The sequence below is a fragment of the Balaenoptera borealis genome (assembly GCF_965194805.1).
Source record: "Balaenoptera borealis genome assembly, chromosome: X".
In the NCBI taxonomy this organism is placed as follows: domain Eukaryota; kingdom Metazoa; phylum Chordata; class Mammalia; order Artiodactyla; family Balaenopteridae; genus Balaenoptera; species Balaenoptera borealis.
In genome coordinates this window covers 110422732-110438783 of record NC_138881.1, presented here as the reverse complement: position 1 = coordinate 110438783, position 16052 = coordinate 110422732, and the positions used below count along the sequence as shown (strand labels likewise).

General features: G+C 41.5%; 1 protein-coding gene across 1 annotated transcript in view; it reads right to left on the bottom strand.

The window, feature by feature from the left end:
• STK26 (serine/threonine kinase 26) overlaps positions 1-14009 on the bottom strand; it is a 70757-nt gene extending 56748 nt beyond the window's left edge. The window contains exons 1-2 of the mRNA XM_082377926.1: positions 13400-14009; positions 13147-13297 (exon numbers count right to left, since the gene is read on the bottom strand). Of these exons, the coding sequence (XP_082234052.1) occupies positions 13147-13188 (42 nt within the window). The 5' untranslated portion in view covers positions 13189-13297; positions 13400-14009. The remainder of the gene's footprint in view (positions 1-13146; positions 13298-13399) is intronic.
• Positions 14010-16052: the final 2043 nt, after the last annotated feature.

Sequence of the window (16052 nt, the reverse complement as noted above, 5' to 3'; positions counted from 1 at the left end):
AATCACCATCCCTGTGATGTTAGCTCTTCCCCCTGATCTTCCACAAGCTTTCTCCCAACCACAAAAGACTCTTTACATTTTCTTGCCATAACAAGTCGATTACGTAAATGTAACTTTTATCACAGAAGTCATAAGCAACAAGAAAGAAATGAATTACTATTACCTCCCCAATTTCCTTTTCTGTTAGCTTTTTCTCCTCTCTGCAGAAAGTAGAGAAATTTCCCATTCTAAAAAATATAGAGAGAATTCTCAATCTTTAAAGCAAAAGACTACTTTTTCCCTTCCTAGGAAATACTGTCTTTCTCTTCTTCCAGTGTCCAACACCTTTTCCCTCACCTACATTTTCTGTCTGCTCATGAGGCAGCAGGAATCCTCTGGTATTATGAAATTCTACCTTCCCAAAGCACGGTTTACACTGCAGCCTCCAAAACGATGCCTGAACCTCAGCAGATAGAAGAGCCATAGCAACAGCGGTAATAGTTTTTTTCACTTGCTATTACCAGAAATCACAGTCCGAAAAGACGACGATGGAGGTGTCACCTATGCTAAAACCTGATTCACTATTTAACTAGTCAAATCCCACGTTTTCATTTTATGTGCCCTTTGGGAAGCCTGTGACAGAGTAAAAAAAAGATCTTTCAGTGACAGTCACCATTTTTCATGAAGAGATAAATAGTTAAAAAAAAAAAGCAGCTCTCCTGTATGAGATTTTGTTTGCCACTGAAACAGAATCCAATGCCCTAACCCCCTCCATTCCCTATCACCTTAGAATCTAGTGTAAAGTACCTATAACAATTTTAGCTTCAAAATAAGAGCTTAGACAATGATCACAAGTTTCTGTTAACCAGAAGTCATTTGTATACTACTCACATGCCTCTGATTTTACTAATAGGTAAACAGATTTATATCTATCAAAAGCAGTTCCTTTGATGCAATGATTCTCTGTAAGACTATTCTATGGGAGAAATTAAGCAGAGAATTGAGAATCTTGATAAATATAATCCTACGTAATGTTCAATCCAATTTTAATTCACTAAAACAGCTTAACACTGGTACTGAATTTCATTAAAAGTTGTTTCCCATGATCTGTTTCCTGTATGGAATAGACTGCTGTGAGTCCAATTTCTTTAAGAATAGTAATAGTTTAAATATTAAAGACAGAAAAAGGAACTAGTGATGATAAAACCGCAACGTGTAAAATCCTGATAACACTGTTATGTATTTAGTCATAGGTACATATATGCATATGTATTTACCTTTTATAAATACATATTTAAAGATTTTTATAAATCTTTTTAAAGGTGGTAAAGAACTCTATATATTTACTATATAATAAAAATATTTAGCAAATCCATGGATACCATAATTTTTACTGAGTACATAATTTTTACATCAATTTTACTGAATTCCTTTTATATGCAGACCTTCTTAAATGACATTACCAAATCATCATTTTCTGCTTCTTGAACTTAGTGACCATCCTATCTTTTACCCATTTTTATTTTGACAATGCACTTTTCTACTTTTTAAAATAGTTATGTCTAAATTTGGTACAGCTGACTAAAAACTCTACTGGCCAATGTTGAGCCTCATTTTCTTGAATAGATCAAAAGTGTTTTCAAACACAAAATATACTTCATGTACAATATACATTTCATGTGCATATACACACAGCCTCCATCAATTTTCCCCAATGAAAACTTAATTTACCGTCCAAAATCATGAAAAATGGGTCACAAAAGTAATTAAGTATCCTGGAAAAGAGATAGCTACCCCAAAAGAGGTGAGAGGTATAAGGTAAACATATCAGAATTTTACACCCAAACAAATTGTATTCCCTAAAGGGGGAGAAAGTCCCCTAGGCACTCAAGGACCTTATTTTAATGGTAATTAAACATCACCTAAAATGTGTTTAGAGGTACATTTCTACACATGTTTTTCAACATCCTCACTGGTGGCACATCTTCAATTCTGAAGGATAATTTCGGTTTTGTTACCTGTGTGTTCATTTTAGAAATTGAAGAGTGACTTAGGTCCAAGGCTGGTGAATGAAGTGGGGAATCAAGTTTGCTCACGTTGTTTGGTGTTGGCAAACTCATTAAGTAGGCCCATTTGCTTCTCTTATTTTCAGTTCTAATCCTTTGTTGAAACTGAGCTCTGAGCTTTCCTACATGGTACCTGTTGGCAAGTGGTAATATATTAATCTGACAGGTATAGAGAATATTTTAGAGAGCAGAAGCTGGAGTCAGAAAGGCCATTTAGGAAGTGGTTTGATATTTCCTTAATGATTCAGAAGTAACTTCCTCTCCCCTCCAAGAATTTCCATATGTAAACACAAGGTGGCTTTGGAATATGATAACTTTGAATGGGTATTTTTGACATAATAGCAGCTCAGAGTTATTACATCTGGGTTTTTTTTGGGGGGGGTTAATACAGAGTGAGGGAAAGGGATTCTGTACAACAAAATTGATGAGATGTATCAAAATTGGAAAAAGTCTTTAAAATGTCTATCTTTGGAGTAAATGGTGCCACTTACTGGCATTTAGGAAACTGGCATTTTATGTCACTTTAGCCAAATTGCATTTTCACAAGTATAAGCATAAATAGATTTCATGTTCTTAATAAAAGTGTTTGCATTTGAAGAGCATTTACTGAGCTGTCAAACCTACCTGGATCAAGGAACACAGAAGTGGTGGGTGACAGCGAGATTTTGGAAGCTACAAAACTTAATACAAAATTGAGTTCAGCTTCTTGGAAGGATGATTGACAATCATGTTATTTTGATTTCTCACAATTTCATCTACTATCTCTCTCCATGTAGGACCTCCCATCTCCATCTTCACTCCTGAACAAACCTGTTACTAATTGCTTCTGCTTGGTTGTGTGGCCAGTGCTTCAAATTCAACTTTTAAAAATAAACCCATTTTCTCCCAAACTTGGCAATATCTTTGAGTCTTTACTCTCCCATCACGTTTTTGCCCTTCCCATATCCAATTAGTCACCAAGGTCTGTCAAGTCTTCCTTACGTGGTGCTCAGAGTGGTCCCCAGACCAGCGGAGCAGCTAGGAACTCATTAGAAATGCAAATTCACGGACACTGCAGACCTACTTGAATCAGAAACTCTGGAGGCAACCTAAATGTCCATTGACAGATGAATGGATAAAGAAGATGTGGCACATATATACAATGGAATATTACTCAGCCATAAAAAGAAACAAAACTGGGTTATTTGTAGTGAGGTGGATGGACCTAGAGTCTGTCATACAAAGTGAAGTAAGTCAGAAAGAGAAAAACAAATACCATATGCTAACACATATACATGAAATCTAAAAGAAAAAAAAAGGTTCTGATGAACCTAGAGGCAGGACAGAAATAAAGACACAGACGTAGAGAATGGACTTGAGGACACGGGGAGGGGGAAGGGGAAGCTGGGACGAAGTGAGAGAGTGGCATGGACATATATAAACTACCAAATGTAAAATAGATAGCTAGTGGAAAGCAGCTGCACAGCACAGGGAGATCAGCTCGGTGCTTTGTGACCAACTAGAGAGGTGGGATAGGGAGGGTGGGAGGGAGACACAAGAGGGAGGAGATATGGGGATATATGTATACATATAGCTGATTCACTTTGTTATACAGCAGAAACTGACACAACATTGTGAAGCAATTATACTACAATAAAGATGTTAAAAAAAAAAGGAAAAGAAAAAAAGAAACTCTGGAGATGGGGCCTGGCAATCTGTGTATTAACAAACCCTCCAGGTGGTTCTGATACATGCTCAAGCTTGACCATCACTGCCCTAGATCACACCCTTAACAGCTAAAGCCTGGGCTATTACAACATCCACTTATTATATCTAGCCTTTCCCTCTCCAACCCAGCCTGTTAGGTTGGAAGCCTAATGTAATCTTCCAAAAACAGACAACGAACCATTGCTTTCATCAGTTCACTTTCTTGATTAAAAAACAACAACAACAACAAAAAACAACAACAACTTGCTGTAGGCTGAGTTAAAAATACCTGTCTCAGTCTGGCATTCAAGGCCTTTCATAATTTGGTCCTAACGTAGTTCATGACAACAAGCACCGACCTCACACCTCTGTTATGGAAGGAACCTTGTGTGTGTCCCTTTATGCCTTTTCTCCTGCCTGTCTCCCACTCTCCTTTAAGGGTCTGTTCAGGGATGCCCTGCCTAGAAGTAAGGTAGTGCAGTGGCAAAAGCACAAGTGCATAAAGGCATTCTATAAATGATAATTCCCTTCCTTAGTCTGATCTTCCTTGGAATGCTACTATATCAGTTTCTATCACATTTGGGATTCATTACTATTGCTCTGCACTGTTAGATGCCTAAATGTGTAGATGTCTAATCTCTTCAGTTTCAGTATAAACTTCTTGAGGTCAGGGACTCCTTTATACTTTTTGTATCTCAAAGATAGGTATCAAGCACTATGTCCTACACAATGTGGGTCTTCCAAACTTTGCTGCTAATAATTTTCTAGCTTAAATCACACCTAGTTGTTTCATGAAGACTAAGCGTGTAAAAACATTAAACCTGGATCACCAGCGTCCAACTTGGGAAAGTCTAATACATTACCATTAACTGACAGGCACATAGGAAGGCTCAGAGCAAAGTTCAAAGGATTTGAAATAAAACTAGAGAAGCAAACAGGACCCTAATTAATGAGCTTGCTAACTGTTCTTCCCATGGGGTTGGTAGCACTTAAAAAGCATACATTTGAAATATGCTTCTTTCCCTGAGGCTGGCAGACACACTGACTGTAGTCTCCTTAACCACAAGAGGTCAAAGTTCTATTTTCTAGCCCTATACTTAGTAGCATGTGTGCATGCTTTGCTGATTGGTTTCTTTTATGCTTCTACTTAAAGTTAAGGCAGGCAGCAGGAAATTGAGACCAGGGAGGCCAGAAAGTTTCCCAGCTCTAGGGGGCAACAATAATGATGAACCTAGCTCTGGGAAGAAATTATGACTTTATGGTTTCTACTGGCTCAGCTGCCCCAAATTTTCTTGCATTAATAACAACTTATGCCCCACTTGATTATCTATGTTGCCCATCCCTTCCCCATCACCCACTGCTATGTTATTTATACTATACTGCAGCAAGCAGTTAAATCCTAGCTTAATATAACATACTGTAAAGTGATATGTCCCAAAGCCAATGGCTTAATGGAAAGCCGGGGGAGGGGGATAAAAAGGCACTAACAGAGCAACTCAAAAATGCATTTTCAAACAAAAATCTGGATGCGTCTAAATGTCCTTGAAGTCTTTACTCCACCTGCCAAAAATTCACTCCTAGGATTGTGTTACCAGGCACTATTGAAATCTGGTAGAGTAATTCACTAGTGTGCTTAGAAATTCCCTAACATACCTAGTATGGTATGGATTTCAAATCCAGTAAAAACTTCATTAAGTTGATACTGGGAAGCTATTTCTATAATTCAAAGCAACTGTTATTCTTCAGCTAGACACTCTATTGTTCTGTAATAAACAAACTGAAAAATTCAATGATAGTTGATTTGAACCCTACTTTTTTCAGTCCTTTACATTTTAAATTGATAGGGTTTTACAGATTTCTTTTCCTCACTTTTTTATAAAACAGGTGAAAGGGGGAGGGGGAAAAATACCACTAAGAACACACGCTCTCTGTTACAAGGATCTTAAAGAAAGGTTGAGAAGTTTTTATCTGTAAACATTTTTCATGAGAAAAAGATAAAAACACAATGCCTTGGATTTCCTCAGCAGCACATTCTTGAAGTTACTTGATCAAAAAGGAGGAGAGTGGACATTTTAAAAAAGATAATTAGAATATTTTTAACTCTTACACCTAAGCTGTCTATAGTTTTGTTTACTCTAGTCCCCAGGAAGTATGAACCACAATTTTGTTCATATTTTGCTAGAATATCCAAAGCTGTCGTACCAATGGCTAATCCAATATTTTAGGACACGGATCATTCTAATCCATGATCGTATGATAAACCAAGGAAAAGAAAGGCCAGCGGGCTGCTGTCAGAAGTATGCTGGAACAAGTCCAGAAAAGGCTGAGGGGGAGTATAGCTCCATCCCCAGTAAGGTAAATGCTGGTGAGAGGTAATGGGGAGAGACAAGCAGGAATAGAGGAGAAGGATGGGATCTGCTCTGCACTAGGTTTCCTGGTTTCTCTGAATGTGCATTTCAGAAGATCTGCTTGAAATATATGGGATTTGGGGGAGGGACAACAAAGAGGATGATGGGTAGCGTTGGCCAGCAATGTGCTCTTCTGTTTTTAAATATAAATTTGAAGTCATTTTCCTATTGGAGAACTCTTCCTATTTCATAAGATTGTTGAGAGGAATTAGTTAATATCGTATTTAAATGTTTGCTTTCTGTGGTCCCTACCATATAACACCTTAGTCTAAAGCGGCAGATGACCAAATGAGAAATGTACATAAGATGGAGTGAAAATTTTAGCTGTGCATATTTTATTGATTTTTGTTCTTTTAAAAATGAGTTACCTCATGGCATTCCTCCAGAGACATTGTTGTATATGTACCTGTGGTAGAAATTCTTTGGGTCTTAACTACAAGAAATGAAAAGGAGTTTGTTGCATCACACCTAATAATAGTGTTAGTTTTTGTTCTCCTAACTCTGCTTTCTAGCAACAAATGAGTAAAACCACGACTCTTTCAGAAGATACAATTCATTCAAAAATTATCACCAAGCAGTTTGAAATTCTACTATTATATTTCTTTTTAAAAGGCATTACTTCCTGTAACATGTGAACATCCATGGGAGAGGTCACACAGTGAGCCACTAATCAAAAACACCTTAATATCAGTGAAATGTATCAGATTCTTTCTAATGTAACAGCTGGGACAGAGAAGTAAAGAAGTTTCTTTTATTTATTTGTTTGTATTTTTTTGGGAGGGGGGAACAAAGGGAAGGAACAAGAGGTTATTTCTCCCAAAGCCATAAATTTGTCTGAAATCAGCCCTAGTTACTAGGAAAGCAATGAGGGCTTTTTCTCTCAAAGGTCTTGCAAGATGAGAATGAGAGCTTCAGTGTGTGGACAGCTGATTAGTTACAAGTATATTTCATTAGACCTATTACATGTAATACATTAAAATCATTTTAGTAAGTATAAAATGTCTACACTGTACACAAATTAGCCTTCATGAGCTAGAAGAATTCAAGCATTACACAATATATTTACAGAAACAGAACGGAAAAAAGTCAGAAAAGTCTAGTCTATGTGTACTGCACTCACTAGCCTACACTTTTACATATAATTCATACCTAACGGTATAAAGAAAAGTAAGATACATGGTCCCTACCTTCAAGTAATTTACAACCTAGTTTGGGAGACAAGTATAACATATATAATTAGGGAAAATCTAAGGCAGTATATAAATCAAGGACTGGACTGTCTGCTACTGACAAGGGATATAACAGGTGCTTGGAAATGGGAGTGATTTCTGTAGCCTGGAACATTCAGAGAAAGTTCATGGGGAAAGCAAGATGGAGACCTTGAAAATCAGGTAGGATTTGGCCAGTCAGTGATTGCTGAATTGCAACTGGCATGGTAGAACAAAAGGGATTTCTTGTTGGGGAGTAGAAATAACTAAGTACAGATCTGTAGAGAGGAGCCAGATAACAGAAAGTCTGGAAAGCTGAGCAGAAGACTTTGGGTCTGGTGGTGGTGGTATGTGTGTGGGTGCTTTGGCGGGGGTGGGGAGACTGGATTTCAATAGAAAAACATGGGTTGTCAAGCAGGAGTGAGAGGGGATAATGACAGTGTTTTCATGTGATTAGCCTAGCACTGTTTTGTAGGATGAACTGCCCACATACATCATAACACCTTTGATGAAGGAGTTCAAAATATACTCCGCAGATGATAGTTAATTCATCCTAATAGCATCTCATTGAGGCAAAGGAAATGCAGCTTTTATTATTCCCCATTCTGTAGATGATTTGCTCAAGGTCACTGAATAAATGAAAGGCAGAATAAAAACACACAGTATCACAATGTTCAATGGTTCCTAGGTACCAGCTAAATTATATTCTCTCATTTTCTGTAACTCAAGCAAGGGAGGTACATGATGGACATTTGTCCTCATGTGCCATTTTTAGACCCTCATTAGTGTTCAAGGCACATGTCCTACCATGCCCAATTCCTGTTTACTCTCCGTTCAGCCCCCAGCCTGCTTACCCCATACCCTGCAACTACCTCCAACTCTCCCAGCTCACAGTTGTCTTTGATTATTCTGTTTCAGCTGGTCTTCTGCCACTATCATTAGCATATTCAACATCTCTGAATATGCTTCCCACCAACGAGGACAATGGTTTGGCTTTATCTATTAGTGCAAGCATTGCTCTCTACCTCTTTCCACCTCAAATTGCAAAGCTGATCAGTCCTTTCAGAAGGTGGAAGGAAGGTAAGAAGCCTACATACTAGATTCTGACACCAAACTGAATTCTTCCTCCAATTTAGGTTTCATGATGAGAGTTAAATAAAGAAGTCGCCCCCACCCCAGTTAACTCCTTCCCGATCCTGACACATTTTCTCATCCCCCCCATGCATCTTAAGTCACCCTTCCTTTTCTTACAAGCCAACCTTCCACCTGTGCTTCCTGCCTCACGAGGGCCCTCACTTCCACATGCTCTCTGGCATTATGACCTTTCCCTCCTTGGTGGCTCCCACCCTTCAGTTTCAAGTAAAGAAACTGGCATATAGTAAATGCTCAGTAAATGTCTGATGAATGACCAGAGCTCCAGATCTATATCTTCAAGTATTCACTGGACATTGTTAAAAACAGCTTTACTGAGGCATGTTGAGATACAAAAAAATTGTACATATTTAATGTATACGATTTGATGGGTTTGGACATATGTATACACCTTTGAAACCATCACCACAATCAAGATAATAGACATACAGCTCTACATTTTTATTTTGTCATCCCACTGTTAGCTTGAACTTCACAAGCCTAGAACAGAAATCATTAATGTTCTACTGGATCTGGCTCTTCTCCCTGACTTTCCGATTTCTTTTGGATGTACCAGAATTGTCCCAGTTGCCCATATTCAACATCACAAAGGCTTCGATTCTTCCTCCTGTAACTAGCTAATTACAAGTCTGGTAATTATATTTTCTGCCTCATAGTACTAGGCATAGGGAAGGCAATCAGTCAATGCAAGGTCCATTGCATCTGTACAGATATGAATACCTTGTTGAAGTAGTCTCAGTAGATCAAACTGCCTCAAGTCTCTCAATCCTCCAGTTCATCCATTCAACCAATCTTAAGATTTCTCTTCCTATATACAACTTTGTTGAGCCTCCCTTACTTAGAAATGTTTAATGGCTAGTCTGAAGGCCAAAACCCTTCCCTAGCATTCAAGAACCACCATAATGTGGACCCAGTCAAGTTTTCCAATCTTACCCCCTATTATTTTTTTAGTGGAATTCTTCATCATAGTCCAAGTGATTTTATCCCACGCTCAAAGATTGTGTGCGCGCACACACTTGCTCAGGGTATTTCCCTGCTTGGAAATGCCCTCCCCAATATGGATCCTAAAAATCCTTTGGGGGCAAGCCTTCAACTCTTCCAGTCAGCAACTTCTATTATAGAGTAAGTATCACAGATTTTGCATTATTTGATATTTCATGCACTAGATTAATCTCCCCAACAACATTTTAAGATCTTTAAGGGCAGAGATCATGTAGTATACTTCTGTATCCTTCCCAGAACCCAGTAACTAGGTTCACCAATGCAAGGCAATGTTTTCCAACTCTTAGATAAAAGTCTCCAATAAAGTGTTCATTAATCCTTAAACTTCATTTCCATCTCACATCTCAAATAACAACCATTTACAAACTGTACCACCCTGATCATATTTAAAGATACATGAAGACTAATGTTTAAATTCTTTAGCAGGAAGTTTAAAAAATTCTTTCACAAAAGGCATCACACAAAGCATAACATAATAATACTTAGTACTCTAATTCAACATTTAACTTTATTCTCCCACCCACACTTTATGAAAGATTTAACACCCAATTTAGAACACTTGTCTTCATAAACATTAATGCAGGTTCTAAGGGGAAATATCTTAAACTTAAGTATGATTTACAACTGAGAACTTCAAAGAAAAAACATGTTTTAAATCATTAAAGAGTAAATATTTGAGTGGAAAGAAACAGGTTTATTGGCTTATTTTTTTTAAGTTGTTCTTTAAATATGTTTCAAGAGTTTAGCTCCTGGTATGGAAAATTCCTTTAGTTATATACTAGAGAAGTAAGCACAAATTAAGTACCCCAAAAATTCATACCCTCCACATTTGGTGTAATATGGCAAAAAAAGTTCATTACCACAATATTAAGAAATATTAACAATATGAGTTTGATAACTAATTCACAAGGAAGGGTTTCAACTGGACCAAATCCTGGGTTTTCTTTCGTCACTCCAAGTTTCTTTTCTATTTTAAACTAGTGGCAACAGAAATTTCTTTGTTTGAAAGTCAGGAATGCTGGAAGTCTTAAGTGATAGAACAGGTAGCTCGACTTCACGTCTCTCCTCAGGGGGAGAAAAACACTGTGGATAAAGTAAATTTGTTTTTATTTCTGGAAAAATCATTTTTTCCATCAATCTTCATAATTCCCTAAAATAAACTGTTAAAAAGTTATAGGCCGGTCGACCACTTCACCCAGATTTGTGGAAATACTATACATGAATTTCAAGAACACATGGCTAACACGTTTTCTTACTACTCTAAAGGTCTAAAAGTTGCCCCTCTTTCACAAAACTCGAGGAGAATTCTACAAGCTCGTGATATATTTCTGCATCTCATCTGCAATATTTTTAAACAAAAGAATAGTCAAAGTAGTCTAGGCTCAAGAGTCACACTGCATGCCATTAAATTTATTTTTAGGATACTCCACAATTTTAAAAGTGGAAAACTCTTGTGTTGCACCAAATGCGTAAGAACCACATATACAAAGAAAATGGAAATAAGAAGTTAAGAATTTACCATTTCATTCAGACGAGGAAAAATGACAAATAAATATTCCTCTCCTCTTTTCTAATATTGAGATGATTGCCCTCCCCAAATCAGGGTAGACAAAGTAATCACAACTTTGGGCAGACATAAAGTGAAAAGCAGAATTTATCATTCAGAAGATGTGATTCACATTCTAAACCACCTTAATTAAGATTTTAAAATTCAAGAGATAGGGAACTCAGATAATGAAACAAAGCAGGGAGCCATAATAAATACTGAACAGCAAGCAGTTCCTACACCATATAAATCAAATAAAGACAAATCAAATAAGGACCAGAAACCATATAAATCAAATAAAGTCAAGACAAATGAAATAAAGACCAGAAACCATTTTCTCCTCAGCACACAGAGTTCCCCAGAATCACAAACTTGATGAACGGGAGGCACTCAATCTGCTGACGCACGCACGCAAGCAGCGCGTGCACACAATGGAGAGAGAAGTACCGAGACCCTCAGAGACAAACTACACATCCGTAACGTTCTACTCTTCACAGAATGGAAAGGAGAGCACGGTGGGAAAAATTTCGCACTTTCTTCCACATCAGACAGAGCAAAACTGTAGTTAGTAATGCAAATTACTAATTCTCTTGATATAATCAAAGGCAGAACTGAATGAATGGGGTGAGGGGCAGTGGCTGGGGGAAAGAGGGAGGGAAGGAGGGGGGTGGCGTGAGAAGAAGGAAGTTTGAGGCATTTTGTAAAGCTTGAATGGATCAACCTATAAAAAGGCCCTAATATTTCTCATTTCCCTTTTTCTTCCTTTCTTTTTTATTAACTACACAGCGACTTCCTGGGACTCAACCCAGACTTGCCCTATATTTAGCTAAAAGGCCTGGTGCTTAGGACACACAGGCGTCCTAGGTTAGATATATGTCCGACACAAACGGTCCTTTTGGGGGAAAGTATTTTAAAAATCCCTTTTTTGTGTGTGACCATGCATCAAATGTGACCAACTGCTTTTTAAAAAAAATGAATTCCATTAATTAATTAGTAAACTGAGGCTCCAATCCATAGCACTTTGATTTCTACTAGAAACATAAGCTGTTTTTACTACTCTAAACATTTTTTCTGAACGTAGAAAAAGTTTGCTTTCACATTTTTAGAAGGTAATGAGGCTTAAGTGTTTCTAGTCTCTGACCTATTCATAAATAGGTTGTTTAGGCTGTCTAGCAAAGGAAAAAAAAATAAAATGTGAACGCTTAAAAGTTAGTAAACTTGGATAACATTTAGTAGATAGCTTGAAATGCACCGATTTAAAAACATAAAAGCATAAAAAGTGTGTGGACATAGATAGCTTATTTCTTCTTCAATAAAATGAAAATATAATGGGAGAGAGCTGGGAAGATGTCGAGTAAAAAGTTGGGTCCCAGGCAAGTAGTCCCTTGTTGAGGACAAAAACCTTCCTTTAACCGCATTGCAACAGACCTCCTGTGGGAAAGGCAGGGGGCGGGGCGGGGGAGTCATCACCTCCGCTACTCTAACCTAGGACCCTGCATTTCTCACGCCACCCTATGGGCTGGACCAGGCTGGGGGAGCGAGATACAACTTGGCCCTGAAGCAGCAGCACCAAAAGGGGAAAAGAAGTCACCTCGCTCTTTGCTCTACGCACACAGGAAGAGCCCAATTCAAAGCCGCCACCACCGACACCCCGTTGCCTTGCTCCGCCCCAACTTGTGTCGTGTGTGTGTGTGTGTGTGTGTGTGTGTGAGGGGGGAGCACCACTTGCGTTTTACCCCACGAATTCCGAGACACCTCCATCTCTCCCAAGTTAAGTGCTCCCACCTCCAACCCCCAACCGCACCACGCTCAGCCGGCGCAGGTGTCTCGCTCCGGGCTATTTTGTGCACCCCCCCCCGCCCCCCAGCATCCCCACCTCGCCGCGCCCCCAGTCCCTCCGCGCCCGGCCGGCGCAGTGCACCACCTAGCTTACACGCCGGGAAACACTGAGAACCCTCTTCCCGGGTCACCTGGCCGGAGCGCCCGGCCCGGCTTCGGGAGAGCCCTGGGCCGCCTCTCGTCGCCGGTGCCCAGCGCGGAGCGCGCCCCGGGCTCCCGGGCAGTCACGTGGACGGCGGAGGCGGCCCGGGCGTCCTCACCTGCATCCCGGGCACTTGGACAGCCACCGGTGAGTGGGCCATGAAGGCGAAAGCTGCTCCGCGCGGCTTCGGCGGCGGTGGCGCCTTGGGCTCCGACTGGCTCCTCCTCCGGGGGTAGGTCGGCGGCCCTCCCAGGCTTTTCGACCGGGGCCTGGAAGGACACATACGAGTGGGGTTACGGGGCGGGTGGCGCGCGCGGCCCGGGGCCGGGAGGTGGGCGGTCCGCGGCGCGGCTCCCCGAGACTCAGTCTACCTTTCTGGCGCCCGCCCGCCGCTGTGGCAGCCGCCTCAGCTGCTGCTCCTCCTACTGAACGCTGGGCGCCGTGTGTGGCGGTGGCCGGGACCTGGGCTCGAGTGATGCCGCTCGTCTGCTCCTCGCCGCTTTAGGAAGAGGAGGTGGAGGCGCCCCAGCCACCCGCCTGCTCGCCGGGCCGGGGAGGCGGTTGGGGGCGGTTCCGCCGCTGGCCCTGCCCCCGCCCCGCAGCCGGGCGGTGTCAGGAGAGCTAAGGCTCCGCGCAGGGAAGGGGCTCGGCTGGGGTGGTTGGAGCCCGAGAGGAAGGAGGCTCTCCCGGCCCACGGAGAGGAGAACCCGCGGACAGAGGGGCCTGGAGCACGGCTCGGCCTGGAGAGAGAAGGGAAGAATTCGGGTGACCCTCGGGGTCCGAGGGCGTCCCGGACGCGGCCACGTTGCAGGCAGGCGTGCGAGGGCTCGGGCACACGCGGCCTCGCAGAAGTCTTGAGTTGAAACTTGGCGGGTGTTGGAAGTCCTTCTTGACTCCCTGATCTGGTCTTGGGCGGGGACGCAGAGAGCCGCCGAGTCGGTGGACCCCTGCTCTTTCCCCAGCTTCGGGCCGCGCCACTGGGCGGGTCCGTGACCACTCTCCTCTTTCCGGATTCCCCGCCCCCAGACAGGCTTCAGGTGACTTAGAACTGAGGCTACCCCTACCTATCTCTTGGGCTGTCAGTTGGGGGGTTTGGGGGGGTCGACCAGACTGGGGCTTCTCTTCATCACAAGTTCTGCACATGTAAGAGAGAGGGAAGTTGGAAAACAGATGGTACATCGGCAGAAAAATTAATGAGGAAATAGAGGCATGGGAAATGAGATTGGGTCGTTAGATGGGCGTATTATTGAACTCAGCATACACAGCAGTGGTTTTGGCAACTCCCTGCCTCCACCCCATTTGAAGTTTCACTCCAGCAGGGAGACAGGCTCTTTTGAGAATAACCTAACAATAACAACCGCAATAATAATAATAGCAGTTCCGGTCATCTCATTATGAAGGAACCTTTGAGAAACCACAAGGGGTTGTAATATGTAATATCCAAGTGCCAGTTTAAAATGAGGATGGAGTTCCCTAACTTGCAGGTTGTTGTAGGTCTGTACCCAACACAGTGTTGGGGCTCTGGCAGACAATAAATGTTTCTCTTGTTCCTTTTGAATCTGTCTCAAAAGATAGCAAATTATTGTTATCAATATGGTTATTATTAATGGGTGCCATTTTCTTTGTGCCAGGGACCGCTAAGTGCTATATATATGTTACATTATTAAATCTTTACAAGGGTCCCCTGAGGTCATATTGCTTTTCTTCCATTTTGCAGAAATTCAGAAAAAGGCTCAGTGAGGTTAAATAAGTTGAGCCAAATATCACATAATTAAGAAGTGGTAGGGCTGGGAATTCAAACCCAGGTCCTTCTAACTTTTAAGATCTGCTGTCTTAGCAACTGTCAAGTACTATACAAAATAGTATTGTTTTTTTTTTTTTCAGTTTTCCACTTTATTTATTTATTTATTTGGCTGTGTTGGGTCTTCGTTTCTGTGCGAGGGCTTTCTCTAGTTGTGGCAAGCGGGGGGCCACTCTTCATCGCGGTGCGCGGGCCTCTCACTATCGCGGCCTCTCTTGTTGCGGAGCACAGGCTCCAGATGCGCAGGCTCAGTAGTTGTGGCTCATGGGCCCAGTTGCTCCGCGGCATGTGGGATCGTCCCAGACCAGGGCTCGAACCCGTGTCTCCTGCATTGGCAGGCAGATTCTCAACCACTGCGCCACCAGGGAAGCCCCAAGTATTGTTAACTATAAGTCACCATGCCATACATTACATCTCCAGAGCTTAATAATCTTCTAACTGGAAGTTTGAACCCTTTGACCACCTTCACCTACTTCCCCCATCACCCTCCCCTGGCAACCACCAATCTACTTTCTGTTTCTGTAAGTTTGGTACTTTTTTTAGATTCCTCATATAAGTGAGATCATACAGTATTCGTCTTTCTCTGTCTGCCTTATTTCACTTAGCATAATGCCCTCAAGGTCCAACCACGTTGTCACAAATGGCAGGATTTCCTTTTTTATGGCCAAATAATATTCCATTTCATGTATATACACCACGTTTTCTTTATCCATTCAGATGGTAAAGGATATCATCCTCAAGTCCAGGCCCTCACCACTTCTAAACTGATGATAGGCCACAATCCAGTCTCTATTTCCCACCAGCCCAGTTCACACTTAATGCCAGCCTGACCAGAAACCTGCAGTGCCATCTAAACTTTAATGTCCATAGAAATTCCCTGGGATATTTTTAAAGTGCAGATTTTGACTTAGCAAGTTTGGAGTGGCCCAAGATTCTGCGTTGCTCTCAGTTTCGCAGGTGGTGCGGATAGTGCTGATTCTTAGACCACACTTTGAGTAGCAAGGGTCTGAATCAAGCCCCATCATTTAAGGCTCATCTCGAGTCCCACCCCCACTGACTCTTCCTCATTGATCGAAGCCCTCCTTCAAACTCCTCCTATTGCATGTTGGTGGAAGCAGCACTCACATTGTAGTTCTTTCTTCTTATTTCATGCATTTCATTTGCTTCTCTTACGTAAGAATTATTCAGATAGAATGTCAGCTTTCTGAGGGCAAGATTTTTGT